This window comes from Cricetulus griseus, chromosome 5 (assembly GCF_003668045.3).
Source record: "Cricetulus griseus strain 17A/GY chromosome 5, alternate assembly CriGri-PICRH-1.0, whole genome shotgun sequence".
NCBI classification, from domain to species: Eukaryota; Metazoa; Chordata; class Mammalia; order Rodentia; family Cricetidae; genus Cricetulus; species Cricetulus griseus.
Window position 1 is genome coordinate 6,793,814 of NC_048598.1, and position 17,287 is coordinate 6,811,100.

General features: G+C 41.6%; 1 protein-coding gene across 4 annotated transcripts in view; it reads right to left on the reverse strand.

Moving 5' to 3' along the window:
* Nucleotides 1-17,287, reverse strand: part of Esrrg (estrogen related receptor gamma) — a 210,826-nt gene that overhangs the window by 157,808 nt on the left and 35,731 nt on the right. Inside the window, exon 2 of one of the 4 annotated variants that reach the window (XM_027418726.2) lies at nt 8,485-8,900. In XM_027418726.2, coding sequence (XP_027274527.1) covers nt 8,485-8,900 — 416 coding nt within the window. Of the gene's footprint in view, nt 1-8,484; nt 8,901-17,287 lie in introns of those variants that run through there. The other 3 variants (XM_035445624.1, XM_035445622.1, XM_035445623.1) reach the window with 3 other exon arrangements.

Genomic DNA, 17,287 nt, shown 5'->3' on the forward strand with positions numbered 1-17,287 from the left:
AGGCAAAAATGTAGTGAGGGTCACTGAGTTCATGTTTTCCAGTCCCAGATCAAAGACTGCACACATTCAGTAGGTAGTGCTATTATAATCCTGATGCTCTGGAGGCTGGACAGGAGAACTGAGAGTTGGAGGCCAGCCTCGGCTACACAGTGGGAAGATGGCACAGGCAATCTAATCTCTGAGAGTAATCACTTTGGCTTTATGTAATCCAAAAAGCCAACATTCTAAGTCAATAATTAATTACTTTATCTTAATTTGCAATGGTTTTGTCTTACTGTTCACTAGCTAATATACATACACATGTTTACATGGAACTATACTCATATATGTGAAGCTATACTATCACACATGTGTGTACATGTAGCCATGCATATATACATGAGTATATGCACACACACACACACACACACACACACACACACACACACACACACACACGGGTATATATATACCTGTTTATAAAAACACACATGTCCATATATACACAGATATATGCATGCACATATATATGTACACACATGCATGTATATATATGCACACACATATATTTATGTATACATATGAACATAAATGCACACATGGACATGTATACATGCACACACATACATACACAGATACACATATGTACACAGACACATGTATCATGACATTCACAGGTGAATAGTCCACACTGGGCTAAATTAGTAAGAAAACAAAAACATAAACAGGAAAGATACTCAAAAATTCTGATTTTTTTCTTTTTTTTTTTTGAGACAAGGTTTCTCTGTGTAGTTTTGGAGCCTGTCTTGGAACTCATTCTGTAGACCAGGCTGGCCTCAAAGTCACAAAGATCCATCTGCCTCTGCCTCCAGAATGCTGGGATTAAAGTGTGTGCCACCACTGCCTGGCAAAAACTCTGATTCTTAAGAAAGTAAAAATATTCACAAAGCTGGGGTGGCAATTTAAAAGAAACTATCAAGATGAACTTACTTAAAATTTGAACGCCCACTTAAATAAAGGACACATATACCAGCTGCCTAGGAATCCTGCAGTGTGCACCGATTGCTCAATATGCCTACATAGTTGCCAGCAGAGTGCGTGGGTCTAGACAGAATTTAGCCTACTATGGCCAGGAAGTCCAATGGGGCCCTGCCCTTGTGTCCTTAAGCCCCAAGTTAGGAGCACTTTTTGATTTTTAAACAGCTCAAGAAATAAAATAAAGCAGTCAGTGAAGGACAGAGAAGGTGTGCTGCCCACACACTCTCGGTTAGCTAATATCCTAAGCAGGTTAGGGTCTGCTGCCTGGTCCATTCCAGTGTAAGTCTGCTGACCAATGACCTTCAACCATCCAAGCAACAGAACAGCTTCCTGGAGAGTCTGGACAATCCTGGGGAAATGCACCCCTACCTGCTGACTCTCTAAATCAAAACACAGAAGTGAAAGGCCCTGTCTTCAGGACAGTCCTTCACATGTTATCTCCCCACCCACAGGGAATGGCAGCAATACTCTTCCTATGAAATACACAGCCAGGGATAATGGAGGCATGAGATCACATCTGTAACTTAGAATTTGCAACATTAATGCATTTCAAAACAGATTAGCCATAATTAGCATCAAATGAAAAGAAAAGCGGAAGAGCCAATTAAACTTACCACAAAAACTAGTTCAAGTTCTAAGTTAAAGAGAATGAATTACAGAGAGCAATTCTTTTGAAAATATTGGTTCTGCCTTCAATTCTGCCTCCAAGCTGATAATCACAGAGATTCATCAAGTAAACTCTCAGACATTCCTGTATTATTTTAGATTTTTAATTATGAAACATAGTTGAGCTTTTAAGTTGACGCTTACTATAAAGTTCTATAATGATTTTTTTCCCTATGAACTATTTAAGTAGGAGATGTTTTTATACATCTCTTTGGGGGCTCATACGATGTGCCCTTGAAGTATGTGATTCTTATTTTCTCTACTGCTGTAAATGGCCTGGTCAAAGATTACAATTGGGAATTTCTCCAAGACCCTCCAGGACCATAAGGCCTGCTTCCACAAAGAGTTGCAAAAAATAATTCACAGTTCAGAAGCCATTGGCAGCACCAGACACAGGGCCACCAGCCTACGTGCCATTCCTTTTCAACACAAGCCCTCAGGCCAGTGTCAAACCTGCACTGTTAGGGTGTACGTTGGGATTCTATCAACACACTTTGTATCTGAGGCCTTAAAACCCTGAAGAATGACCTTATATGGAGCCTGAAGGTATAAAAGAGACAACATGGAACAACTTTGTTCTATAGCCCAGATCCTGAGTGCCTGTGAGCCTCAATTTGCCTGACTAGATGGCACAAGCTCAGCCAAATTCTGAGCAAGCTCTCTGCTAAGTCCGTCTTCTGGAGGTGGGCCGGAACTACGTGCCATGGCTGGTGTGTACCGTTCTGAGATCTGTGAGGGGGCCTGGGGAAGATGTTTGGAGGGGGTTAGTGGGCTTGGGAATATTGAGCAAGGCTTTCAACACATGAACAGAGCAAGAGTGGGACGGAGGTGGGAAGGGAAAGAGGTTGAGCTGTCAGCCACAGTTGGACACATCTTCTGCTACTACTTTGAGACACAAAGCCTCCTGGAGTTCCCAAATGAAATGTGCAGAATGGATCTCCTGGGCACTGCAAGTGTGTTTGGTCCTATAAGAACATCGGACACTTTTATTCAGCAGTAAATCTTGGCATATGACTTTAACGTATTTACACATATGGGATGTCACTTCTTTGGTTGTTGATGGTGTGGTCAGAACATTTTGACAAGTACTGGACCAGGCAGAGATTAAGGACCTTGGGACAGTAAGTATGACTTAGGGTGTGTGGTCTATATTTGTTTCACTGTTTCCTTGAACTTTTAAAGCTGTTTTAGAAATCTGCAAGTTGAAAGTACTTTCTTGAGCCCCAGTTCAAATTAAAATCCATCCCAATAGTGTGCTCTCTCCTCTTTGCAACCCTTAAATCCCACATGGAAACTGTTTTGTGCATGTGTGTAGTTTGCATGAAAGAAAAAAGGCAGGACCATGCATGCCAGAGAAGCACACTGCCCCTGAGCTACATTCTCAGCCCTTTTTTTTTTTTTTTTTTTTTTTTTTTCTAACAGGATGTCACTATGTAGTCCAAGCTAGCACCTCAAACCCCATCTGTCATTTCAGCTTCCTGGGGCTTCGAGGTTTCAAGCAGGTACCACATTCTCAGTAGGGAACTCAATGTTTAATGCAAGTTCCGAGATTCTGTGTCTTTATTTAATTTTTTACCATGTTTTTGTTTTGTGTGTGTGTGTGTGTGTGTGTGTGTGTGTGTGTGTGTGTTGACAGAAAATGAGCTTACATTGCTAGGGCCTTACATATGCTAACTAAACTTTCTACCACTTGACCAACAAGCACTGTCCATTTCAAGTCCTATATTCTTAAACATATAATTTCCTGTTTTGAAATGGAGGGAGGATTTGTGTCTAAGACCAATTCTCTTTATTCTAATATTGGAATAAAAACTTTAGCAACCAAGTGTTTTCTGTTAAATGTATTGATTTCTTTTGTGTATGTTTTATTTATTTTTTTTTAAAAAGTCCATAGAAAATTGCTAGGGACAAGGAAAAGGAAAAACAAAAACCTTCCCCATTTATATATGAATTACAACCAAAAGTAGAGTTATAAAACAACAAAACCAAGAGTAATGGCATCATACCTCCCAAATGAATAACAATGGAAACATGGCAGCCACTGCAATCCTATCAGTTGTTAGGTTTACATTTGACAGGAAAGTCAAAGCCCTTGCAAGTCCTTTCTGAGTATCTTAATGGCTGGGGGTGTGGCCAAGTGGAGACTACAGTCAAAGCCTGGGTTGCCTCTCCAGCTCCCCACAAAACCAAGCAAAAAGACCTCCATAGTAAACAACCTTGCATCTTTCCCACTTCTGATCTTATCCAGTAGTTCCTTGGAAAAAATTAGTAAATAAAATAGGCCTTTCTAATTGGCATTCAATGAAATCCATAATTAATTGCCTTTTCAAGAGGAAAATACCATAGTCAGCTTTGAAAGAACCATTCTCAATATTTTTGTCAAAGCTTGCCTGGATATAAGTTTGGTTCCAAATTTAAGAATTATTTGGTCCTTGTTTTTGCTCTTTCTGTTGTTTCTTTAAGGTGTTCTTACTATGTAAGGCAGGCTGACATCAGATTTCCAGCCTCCTGCCTCCATTGTTTTTTCTACAACTTTTAAAAAATATGTCTTTATTTTCAAGATTTTTAATTGGTTTTATTTTCAATTTTAGAGTTGGGCTACATTGTTGTCCATTCTTTTAAACTCATTTTTTACACATCAGTGATCAAATAAATCTACCAAATAAGTCATTGTAGTGAGAAGAAAGATTCTTAAGAGGCACTCCTGCTCACAGATTAGCCTTTGGATACACATGTCCCTTGAGAAGTCAGAGACCAAAACCAGACCCCCAGTGAGGCAGAAGTCACACTTACATAAGGTTCTGGCCATCGGGGCTGTGAGACAGAAGTAGGCAGGCCTGGTTCTCAAGGGGAGTTATGTAATCTGTGCTCATCCCTGAAGAGTTCACAGGGAGGTGGGCAAACACTACTACCTGTCAATGATAATTTGCTTAGATGCTGCCCTGAGTCCCAAGAATCCGCCTCTGTCCCTTCCTCATAGGAACACAAACACACAAGGCTTCAATACACAAGGGCCACTTTCAATGTCTTTGGAGTTCAGTCACCACTGTTTGGCCACAGAAAGGTGGGTCCGTTCCAATCTTCCTTACAATTACCGCCCTAATTATTACATTATACTTTCACAATTTAATCCCTTTATTTGCCTCACTGCCTTTTAGGGGCTAAGTGAACAGCACAGTGTGAACCCTGCAGACGAGGCTAGCAGGGTAGCCTTACAGAGTGTGGCCCAGCTGCCAGCTCCAAGGCCAGCCAGGTGGGCAAGACCAGAGTGCTAATCGGGACAGTGACATCTCTGTCTCCTGCTCAAAATCCTTGAAGCTCACTCTCTCCAGTGTGGAGGAAAACCCAGCACTCTGCAACTACGCCAAGAATCACCCCGTGACTTGCTCTGCTGAGCTTTGGGTAACGGCCGACATCCTAAAAGATAATCACACCCAGAACACTGGTGGCTGTATGCCAGTGGCTGCTCAGCCAGTAACTATTTTGTTCACATCAAAGTAATAATCTGAAAAAACAAAGCAAAACAAAACAAAACAAAAAACCACTATTAGTATTTTTTCCTCTGACATATTATGTCTCAACAAAGCATACCAAGAATAGACTTAAACCTTCTCCACTACTCTAAGTAGTTAGTGCCCCCACAAAGCAAGAGACTTGTAGAGGAAGAAGTCATCTCAACCCAAGAGCTTGAGGAACAGGATTTGCAAAAGATGTTGAGAAGATGAAACTCCAGCCAGCACACTGCCGGCCGGGATCATGCTGGCTCTGGAAATCTTTGTTGGTATACGGTACTGGCTTTACTGTGAGAGACCATGGCTTGTATCAGCCTACAGTGCATTTGTTCCTTCATCCCAAAATGTTTATCTTCATGCCAGGGCAAAGGTTATATAAATTTAACAAAGACTACTAACAATTTGAATTTTACATACTCTGTAATCCTGGGATTATAGAAATATTGGCCAGTGGATTCGAAAACAAACCCAAGATTTGAGGTGCTTTTGCCCTTAAATTTTGCACTATCAGTGAATAGGATGAAGATATACTTCATCCAAATGCCTCAATGAATACTCTCACATATTTCATTGTTGTTACTGGTGGTAGTTAAAGGAATTGAACCCAGGGACTTGTCCATGCTAAATCCATGCTAGGTCACTAAGCCACATCTTCAAGACCTTGCATTTCATCTGTCCTTAAGCATTGTACCAACTATCTATGGGTGTTTAAAAAAAGATCCAAGAGTTGGTAGATTTAAAAAAATAATAAAACATGGTCTTCTGACCCAGAAAATGGGAAGATGTGTCTGTTAGTATTTAATGAATTTACAAATATGCTACATGAAAATTGATGTGTATTTCACTTCAAACCACAAGAGCCTGTAGAAATATCCATGCTATTAATGTAAGAGCTTTGATGTCTTGAACAGTGTATTTTTTTTTTTTTTTTTATGTTTCACTGCTAGGATTGAACCTAGAATTTCAGACATGGTAACTACGAGTCTGGAAACGAGTTTACACTCGGTGCCATATTTGGGTGCTTTCAGTGAATCCTGTGTTCTCAGACACAGAGAGAGAGCCTGCATTTAGCATGCACAAGGCTTGGGTTCCATCCCAAGGACCCAAACCCACATGCATGAAAGAGGCTCTAGAATCACCTTCTACTAAATCTACTAAATATCTCTTTTATAACTTAAAAAACAGCGTATCACGGCCCTTGAGGTTCTCAATAACCTAATTTTATTATGTTCTAGAAAGGGCCTTCAGAGGCCTGGTAGGATGTCATTGGTAAATCAGCGTCAGTGTGATTCAGGGTAGCATTCTCCAGCCTCAGCACTTAGAGGATTGCGGAGTTGAATTTGTCAAACTCGTTTTAGAGGCTCTCATTGACTTAGCCTAGAAGGAGTCCTAGGGTTTGCATTGCTAACACATTTTTTGGTGATGCTGACAGTTCTGGCCCAGGCATCACACTCTGAGGACCACTGTCACATTAACACAGCATAGTTCACTGACTATCACCTTGACTCACTTTAGGGATCACCAAGGAAGTTGACAAAGTACCCCTTGGCCCTGGCCATATCCAAGACAAATTAATACAGAACTTAGGGATTCTGGCTCTGCAAGAAATATTTAAGAACACTATTTCCAGGAAGTTCCAAATAATCAGAGAAGGTTGGGAAGTATAGATATATCAAAAGTTAGACTTTGTGCATATGACTGGCTGTTGAACATTCATATATTAGGATCTGGAGTATGGTTCAGTGGCAAAGTGTACACAAGAAGGTCCAGAGTTCAATCCCAACATAAACATACTATCTATTTGTCTGACTGCCTGTCTGCCTACCTGATGGGGGAAGTGCTTCTGTGTATGTGTTTGTCTTATTGGGTGATAAATAAAGTACTATTTGGCCAATGAGGCAGCAAGTTAGGTGGGACTAGGAGTCAAGGAGGATTCTGGGAAATGTAGTAAAGAAGTGGTGATCCACAGGAAGTGACATGGCAGGGAGACTCATATTTAAGCAAGGGCAAGAAGGAAGTGGCCCCTTCTCGCTTCCTCCAGAGTCACCATGTGATCCCTGGATGGGATGCTAATGGAAGGCATCCTAAATAAGATAAGTCTTATAAAATATATAGATTTATGATAATTAAGACTGAGCTAACAGATGAGAATCCTAGTCATTGGCCAAGCAGCATTTGTACCTAATACAAGTCTCTGTGTATTATTTGGGGCCTTAATGCAGCGAGCAGAACTCAAGCGGGTGGTGGAAAGATTTATCATAACAGAACCTACCTCTGTCTGTCTGTCTGTCTGTCTGTCAGTCCGTCCATCTGTCTATCTATGTATCATCTATCTTCTATATGTTATACCTATTTTTCTATCTTTACCTATCTACCCCCTATGTGTGTGTGAACTCCTGTAAGCACACATCTATATACCATGAGTGATCAAAAAAGTAAAAACTAATTTTCTTCCAGAACAGTGTGTGTATGTGTAGGTGTGTGTGTGTGTGTGTGTGTGTGTGTGTGTGCGCACGCGCGCGCGCGCACTGCGTTCTATATTTGTAAATGACTAGTTTAAAAGAGTAGGTACAAGTTTCAATCATTCTACATTTTACTTAGAAAATAATCATATTATTTCTAAATCCAGAGATTTGCAAATCTAGAGATTTGTATATGTCACTGGCACTTGTTTAGAGATACGTTTTACAGTTAATTGCAATTTCCTTGGTATAATTTTTATATAAATTCATTCATAAACATGGGAAACATATACTCAGCTACAAGGAAACGACATTGAGTTCATGATAAATATGTCTAGAGTGTCAGTTCTCAAACTGAGACCTTTGGACTACCAGGATCAGCATCCTTGGTGATTTTGCAGGGATGTAAATTCTCAGGCAATACCACAGGTCTAATGAACCAGAAATTCTGTAGCAAGAACATAGTAATCCACATGTTAGTGAGACTGCCAAGGGATTTTAATATACAAACATGGTACAGAAACACTGGTGTAAATACTCAATGCTTCCTTAAATCCACGAGAAAAGCAAGGTGATGAATAGCACTGTGAACCTAGTGTCCACCGCTCAGTTGTTTTGCAGACCTACCATGCTCTCTGAAACGCCTTCATTATCATTGCCACAGTGAAACAGGAAGGAGTGTGGTGTATACCTGGAGAGGATTAATTGCATAGATCATCCATGTATTGGTGTTTCCTACCCAACATAGTACTGTTGGTGTGCATGGTAGGAAGTAGGAGAATCAGTGTCAGAGAAAAGAAATAGAGTTGGGTGGGATAGGCACTCACCTTGAATCGTCCTCTTGAAGAAAGCCTTGCAGGCTTCACATGATGCAACCCCATAGTGGTAGCCAGAGGCAATGTCGCCGCACACTAAGCACAGTCTCTTAGGCATGGAGTTGAGCATGTATTCACACTTCGTCTGGGGATCCTCAACGATGGTGCTGGAGCAGTCATCATAGAGTTTCCTGACAGGCCCGCTACCTCCCAGGATAGGAGCAGAGGGGTAGAGAGGTGGCGAGTCCAGTCCGTTCTGATGGCCATTCATGGTTGAACTGTAACTCCCACTGGCGTCGGAAGAACCACCAGGGCTGTGGTGGTTGACGCTGTCCGTCAGGGAGGCTGGGCTGGAGGGTTCCGTCTTGATGAAGGACGAACAGCTGGAATCAATGTGTCGATCTTTGTTTGACATTCTGCAGAGAAGCCTGAGAATGAAGGAGAGAGAGAGAGAGAGAGAGAGAGAGAGAGAGAGAGAGAGAGAGAATGTTAAACAGTCCCAAAGATGTAGACACAGAGACACAGCAGAGAGTGGAGGATAAAGGAAGGGGGAAGGAGGAGGAGAGCAGATGTGGGATGTCAAAGGCATTGCTCTTTAAGAATGCTTCCTAAGGGCTGGGACTACCCATCATTCACTCTCCAGTCAATACCTCTTGTTCTACAAGAAGGTAATCAGCATAAGGGCCTGACAGGGTTACATCAAAGCTCCCAGATAGGCCATAAACAAACGCTCTAAAGGGTCCAGTTGCTTTTATTTTATCTTTCTCTTGAAGAACCAGTCAATGCTACCCCCGGCTCTCCAGATTCTAAATTTATCAACAGAGCTGTGGTGATTTGCAAAGTCCCTGTCGTCCCTCAAATTACATTTATCTCCCCTCAATGTTCCACTCTACATCCTGATGCTGTATTCTTTTTATCACAAACAGAATCCAACTTTTCTCTTGCAGCCAGCACAGATAGTCACAGGCTCCATAACGATGGTTTGCAGGGTACCATCTCACCACTTTCACAAAACTTAATGAAAGACTGACAACACTGATCAGCAAATAATCTGTCCATGTGTGAGCCTGTGTGTGTGTGTGTGTGTGTGTGTGTGTGTGTGTGTGTGTGTGTGTGTGTGTGTGTGTGTGTGTACTCGTGCGCGCGTGTGAGAACACACACACACACATGTATACACATGCCTGCATGCCTCAGGGAGAGGGAAAGGGAAAAAGAACTGTTGAAAGATGACTCTAAAAAGTTCTGCTTCAATTCTACAGTACCTATGAGTCAGGCAATCTGAGACACCCTGTGCTGTGGCATGGGTAAGTATCTCATCATTTTAGAAAAATGAGATTTACGATGGCTCTCTCCTTGAATCCCCCTTAACATCACACCTTATTAAAGGTTCTGGGATGAAGTGCCTAACCTGACAAACTATTTCTCTAACCTAGAGGAAACACATCACCCTCTCTCTCTGTCGGCCCCATAAGTGGGTAGATTTCTATAAAGGTAATTAGATGCAAAGATGTAATTGGTTCTCTTGGCTTTCTGCCTCGCCACAGTCTAAAACCCCTCTTAGGCAAGCCTCTGAGAACCCCGGTAGCCACTCTGAAGAGGTGACAGTTGAGAAAGGGACTTAGATAATTGCTTCCCAGTGGAAAGTTGATTTATGGGGATCCCACTGTGTGATGGTCATTCTCTAGAATTTGGGGGAGTAGTCACAGTATAACAGAATGGATGCAATTATCACTCTCACTATAAATCTAATGATATTTTATCACCGAGCAAATATCATGCTGTCCTTCATGTCTCAATTCCCACCCCCACCACCCCCTTGGTTTCAATTCCTCTTAAATAAAGGGAGGATGCTATGGAATTTCCTATCAGAAATGTCAACCTAACTCTTCCAAGTGGGAAGTCTCAAGAACAAAGCACTAGGGCAGGAATTTGCCTCTTCCTCATGTAGATTTCAATGTGGGAACTTCTCTGACCCCTGAGGTCAAGCCACGTTACCATGTGCTGGAAGAAGGTAAAAGCCACCCAAAGGCCCACTTGCTTTCCCTTCCCCAAGAACTAGGGAAAGAAAAACTATCCCCCTCGCCAGCCCTTTCTTTCCCTCCTGCATCTGCTTGTCCCCATCACTGCTAATGAGCATTGTAATTAATAGATCTCTCTCCTTGTCCCCCTGCCTGCACTCTGGGCTAAGCACACTCCTCAAGTCGAGGTTTGAAAGAAAGCAAGTCTGCTTGACTTACAGCAGCCCCACCACTTCCTTTTAATTTAAAACTCTTACATTGCCAATTCACTTATTCCCTTATACTTACCAAACTGCTCACACATACATTATGATCTTAGGCTACTGGTTAGAAGTTATTAGGCTACTAAACCATAGATGCTCTCTCTCTCCTTCCCTTCTCTCACAACTATGACTATTAAGGCTTTCACTGAGCCCCACCGCCCTGCAGGGCACAGCTTTGGATTGCCTGATCACAAACCACACCACACCGCCTCTTCTCCAGGTGCTCCTTCTCAGTTCTCTTTAAACTTCATGATTACTTAACTTTGTCCCTGTATGGGTTGGTTTTTTGTTGTGTTTTTTTTTTCTTCTCTTTGACTTCTAAAATTTGTGGTCTACTAGTTTAAGGAACAGGGCTAGAAATTAACATGCCATTTTTGGGACAGATATTTGCTAAGTCACCAAATGTGTACATGCCAAAGACACGTTGTTCAGACCTAGTCATAAAAAATGAGGAAACTTCAGCCAGTTGTCTCCTTCAAAATCTCAGACCACACTTTATAGTAGCCTAGAAGCTACCTCAGGGGGTACTGCTGCCTAGGAAGGCCATGGAACAGGGACAGGGTCTTCTAAATGAAATCTGGTCACTCTAGTCACAAGTGAAAGCAAACAAGTTGGATTTGCACTGTAGGTTGTATGTGATTCTTTTCCAACATAAGTGTGCCCTTAATTAATAACTTCTACTACTTCGTAGAAATATGAATTAGATTGTCATTAATCAAAGGCTTATAGGTATGCCAGGAACTGAGCTGGACAGAAGTCTACCTCATTTATGTGTGACACATTCATCTCTCTCCGTGTGTGTGTGTGTGTGTGTGTGTGTGTGTGTGTGTGTGTGTGTGTGTGTGTGTGTACATGCCTAGGAGAGGCTTATCTTATCTTTAAGAAATTAAGCATCAGATGTCCTTAAGTACAATGAAGGTTATGTAGCCAGGAACTGGAAGTAATGAGGTTTGAATTCACATCTCGTTCCAAACTTTGGAGCAGAAATACCTAGAAGACAACAGAGCTTTCAGTAATGCTTATTTCCATTCTACATCATAACTGAGAAGCTGGAGAGACCTACAGCAGTTAAGGGCATGTGGAGTGATTGCAGAAGTGTATTAATTTGGTTGCCAGAACCCACAACAGGTGACTCACAACTGCCTGTATCTCTGGCTCCAATAGGTTACAGGCCTTCTTCTGACCCCTTCAGACACTACACTCTTGTGTTACAATAAATCTTCCAACAAAAGCTGCCTGAGCCCCACCACCACGTGTGTGCTTTACGCCAGCCGCCCGCCCGAGTTAGGCCCAAATGAATACACAGAAACTTGTATTAGGTTTAAAGTTGCTTGGCCAATGACTAGGATTCCTCATCTGTTGTCTCAGTCTTAACTATCATAAATCTATATATTTTATAAGACTTATCTTATCGGACGCCTTATTGGCGTCCCTCCTTGTTGATGGCTCACATCCTGCCGCTGGAGGAGGCAAACGGAAAAAAAGGGGCCCTTCCTGTTTCATCTTCGCTTAAATATGAGTCTCCTTGCTATGTCACTTCCTACCTGGATCAGCACTTCTCTACTACATTTCCCAGAATCCTCTTTGACTCCTAGTCCCATCTACTTGCTATCTCATTGGCCAAACAGTATTTTATTTAACAATCAATAAGATAAACATACACAGAACATTCCCCATCACTCATGTGCACATAACCTGCCCCTCCATGCACATATATTAATTATTTTTAGTTTAAAATTTTTTTTAAATACTTAGCTGGGTCTGAGGGCACATGCTGGTAACTCCGTCTTGGTGAGATTGAGTGAGATAAAGTGAACCACAAATTTAATACAAACAGTGAGTTTAAGGCCAGCATGTGCAACATAGATGCCTGTCTCAAAACACAACATCCAAGGCCCAAGGATTCAGTGCAACCTGAATTCAATCCCAGAATCCACATTTTAAAAAAATAGTGCTGGACATTGGTGGTATGCATTTGTACTCCCAGGCCTGAGGAGGCAGAGACCGGTGGGTTCCTGGGTCTCCAGCACCCTAGTCTACTTGCCAGAATACAGTCTAGTGAGAGAATTGCCTCAAAATTTAATACAGGTATAAATACAGGTGCCTGCATGTGCACACGCACACGCGCGCGCGCACACACACACACACCATCTTTCACATACAAATACACAAAATACATACACACACACAAATATTGAGGATGTAGCTGAGAAGTAGGTTACTTGTATGAGGCCATGAGTTCAACCCCAGTACAGCTAAACACATAAATAAAAGTAGCTGAGCCAGCCAGTGTAAAGAAGGTGTCCTCACAGACCAGCAGGGGAGAGAGGGTACACACAGAAACCAGCAGGGGACACAGCGGACACACAGAGACCTTCTGCTTTGGCTCTCAGCTAATTCCTTTGCTGTTCAGCTGTAAATGGAAAGGGAACAGAAGGCCCCCACCCTGGCTGCTGATCCACCCTGTTGAGTGACGCCCAAACAGAATCCCCCAAAGAATACAGTTGTCTCCTAATCACAGCTGAGCTCATTACAGCGAACACTTCCTGGACGCCATTACATTATAACCTAAAAACCACAGCCAGTCTTAATTCTCCAGCTCTCGGTCTCTGAAATTCTACAGCTCTATTATTCAAGCCTGAAATATTCACAACTATCTATAAATTCAATTGTCAGCCGGTGGGTTTTATTCTAGACTTCACTTCAATCTAAAATTAGAGGCACTAAAATTCACATTAACTCGAAGAGGGATGTACTGAATAAGACTTTATTTCAAAAGAACACCTTTTTGTCAGAAAGAGCCGTTTTCAAGATGATGGCTTTATCTGTAGCCAAAGTGAATAAGCCCAATTCCACATTATGCTGTTAATGCAGAAATTTTAGGTCACATTGGATTAATAAAAAAAAAAGGTCTAAATTTAGTTAAGAATTATGAATAGAAATAACGTGTCAAAACGTGTAGGAAATATTTATTTTAAAGCTTCAATACAGTTTACATTTATTTTATTATTTTAGGTAAAAAGATGGGGACAAGGAAGCAGGTGAAACAGCTTTCAGAATCCCTGTGAATGAAGTAGAGGGGAACCTTCCAAGAAGACCATTGAGGGGTCAGGAGATACAGCTCAGTGACACAGGCCCAGTCTAGCTAGCATGCGGAAGGTCCTGGGATTGATTCTCAGAACTGCTTATTTTTTAATGACAGTGACATTTTTATGTAAGGAACAAACTTTGAGGAATTTAATAGCCTTCCTGAAATGCAAGGGCTTTAAAAATAAAACTTGCAGTACCACTTGAGACATGCTCTCAAGCAATTCTGTTTATCATGCCTCGGCATAGGAATACTTCTCAGCCTTGACTAGGGGGCCTTCAAGTTGTTATTATATATTTTATATCACTTATAGTTATATACAGCATATTATAGTCATGATTATTTGCATACTAATTTGATTGTATAAATGATTCTATATATTATTTTGATATTCAATTTTGAAGATGAGGAAAACCAAACTTTCTTGTGAATGTACTTGTTTAACTATGGCATACATTTGGGCACAGAGAGGGAGAAAGTAGAAAAAAGAAAAGGATCAATTAAAGTTTCTGCTGTAGGGGAAACAAGAGGACAATTTATGAGTTAATATTCAATTCATATTAAAATTATCAAGCTAATTGTTTTTAGCAACTCTCCCCAGATCCAGATAATATGTAGGCTTGAATGAAGGAATGAAGGACCGCCAAGTTTGAGTCTCCACACTTTTATAGCCACACCCAGAGTAGTCTACATTTCAAAGAAAAAAATCCAAGCTTTGAAGACATTTTTGTTTGTTAAATGCTGATATACAAAAATTCAGTAATATTACTTATTTTTAGCCAATTCTTTAAAATATGAGTTTTTCTTTAAATGTTAGTCAAATTTTATATGTCTGAGTGTTTTATGTACATGCATTGTGGGCTCCGTTTGTAGGCTAAGTGCTGGCAGATATCAGAAGTCTGTGTCAGATCCCCTGGAACTGGAGTTGCAGACAGTCTTAGCCACCATGCAGGTGCTGAGAACTGAACTCAGGGCCTCTGCAGCAGTGCACTTAACTGCTGACCATAGGTCCAGTCCCCAACCTGGAGTTTTTAACTTATTATATTTATGCATGTATGTGTTGTGCATGACGCGGCATGTGTGTGAGGTCTGAGGATAGCTTGCTAGTTCTACGGCTCATGTTCTAGAGAGAAAATTTGGGTTGTTAAAGTTTCTACTGCAAATACCTTTACCCCGATCCATCTCCCTAGCCCCAAATATAAGTTGTTAACACATCTATATCTTATCTTGCTTTGTTTGTTTGTTTTAAACAGGGTCTTCATAATAGAGGGAGACATTATAGGTTTAAAGAGAAATCAGGCACTAGGGAAATGTCCAGAGATCTACAAGGATGACACCAGCTAACAATCTAAGCAACAGAGGAGAGGCTACCTTAAATGCCCTCCCCTGATAATGAGATTGATGACTGACTTATATGTCATCCTATAGCCTTCATCCAGCAGCTGGTGAAAGTAGAAGCAGACACCCACAGCTAATCCTTGAACTGAACTGGATGAATCCAGTCGCAGAGAAGGAGTGATGAGCAAAGGGGGCCATACCAGGCTGGTGAAACCCACAGAAACAGCTGACCTGAACAAGGGGGAGCTCATGAACCCCAGACTAATAGCTGGGAAACCAGCATAGGACTGATCCAGACCCCAGGAATGTGGGTGTCAGTGAGGAGACCTTGGAAATCTATGGGCCCTCTTGGAGTAGATCAGTACTTATTCCTAGCATAGGAATGGACTTTGGGAGCCCACCCCACACAGAGGGATACTCCCTCAGCCTAGACCCACGGGGGAGGGCCTAGGTCCTATCCCAAAGGATATGACAAACTCTGAAGACCCCCCATGGAAGGTCTCACTCTCCCTGGGGAGCAGGAATGGTATGGAATAGGAGTTAATTGGGAGGGGGGCAGGGGAGGAGGAGAGGGAGAGGGAACTGGGATTGACATGTAAAACAACCTTGTTTCTAATTCAAATAAAAATGGAGAAAAAAAGAAAAATAGACCATAAAAATAAATAAATAAATTAATTAAAAAAAAAAAAAAAACAGGGTCTCATGAGTTAGCCTAGACTAGGCTGGGACTGTGATCTATTCAGGACCTCAGCATTCCTAATGTTGGGATGACAGGAAAACAGTTATATTTTTACCAAATGAATTCTGCACAAAACTTGAGCATATTTCCTATTCCTAGAAAAAGAAAAAAGCAAAACAAATAAAAAAGGGTTCATAATCTCACAATTCCTAAATTGACAGTTAAGGCTGGAAAACAAGGGTTGGAAGCCATTCTGGTCTATGCATCCAAGAGGCTGTCTCAAAAGAAAAGTGAAGTTCATATTTCTTACAGGAAACTGTGTGTAGCAGTCTCTGTACCCCGTCTTGATTATCACACTCAGGCAAAGTCTGAAACTTTCCTTATATGTATTCCAGTGGCAAACAAGTTCAGAAGCTAAATACTGGTTACTTAATGATGTCACCACTTCGCTTCTTCAATATCCTGTCATCATTAAATCCAAAATGTTTAAAAAAAACAAAAAACAAAAAAACAACCAAAAAACAAAGCATCTCTCTGACGTGTGTGCATGCGAAGCCAGAAGCCAGAAATGGGGCATGTTTACAAATGAATGACCGATTTCATGATCAGAAGGGGGGGGGGCTGACATGGCTGTCATGGAATTGCCCCCTAGTCACAGTAGGACTGAACAGACAGGGACTGGCCAGTTTTCTACCTCCTGAACTCATCGGAGGAAATAACTTAAGTACTTTTGTTTAAAAGAAGAATGGAACTCTCAGTAGCCTATAGTTATTTTTCATTAATGCTTTTAGAAGAAGCCCCTCGTCTAAGGCTGTTTCCCCTCCAGGGACAGGCTGCAGAGCGGGTGACCCCAGCTTGGCTCCCCTGGCAGCCTGAGTTACAACTTCAAGCAATACTTTACAATGCGCTCCCCCACACACACTAATTGCACTCTGTAAAGTGGCAAAATGTGAATCACTTAGTAAGGAAATGGGCAGCAGCTGCTATTGTGAGAGAATGGCGATTCTGAGGAAGGAGAGCAGCCGAATGAAGTGTCATGTCAGAATCAGCTGTGCAGCGTGCGATTTGAGAAAACATGACTACTTTAGAGAGACAGGGTGTCATTATGGCTTCACCGTAATACAGTGCTTTGACAACTGCTGTGTCTAACATACCATCATTGCATTAAGGTACACTGGCTTAGTTGGGGAAGGATGAGAAAGGAGTTTTTCTTTCTTAATAGGAAAGATCTTCAGGTCTGCCTGGTTAACCTCACAGGAGATCGCCGATGGTAAACGAAGAGTCATAAATCCTGACCCAGGTGCTCAGAAAGACAAAAACATCGAGTCGACATATATGTGCGCTCACACCAGCATGAGCGCCTAATTGTATAAAAGGCAGCCAATTTACTAGCATACGATCAGATCACAATCACTGGATAATGCTGCTT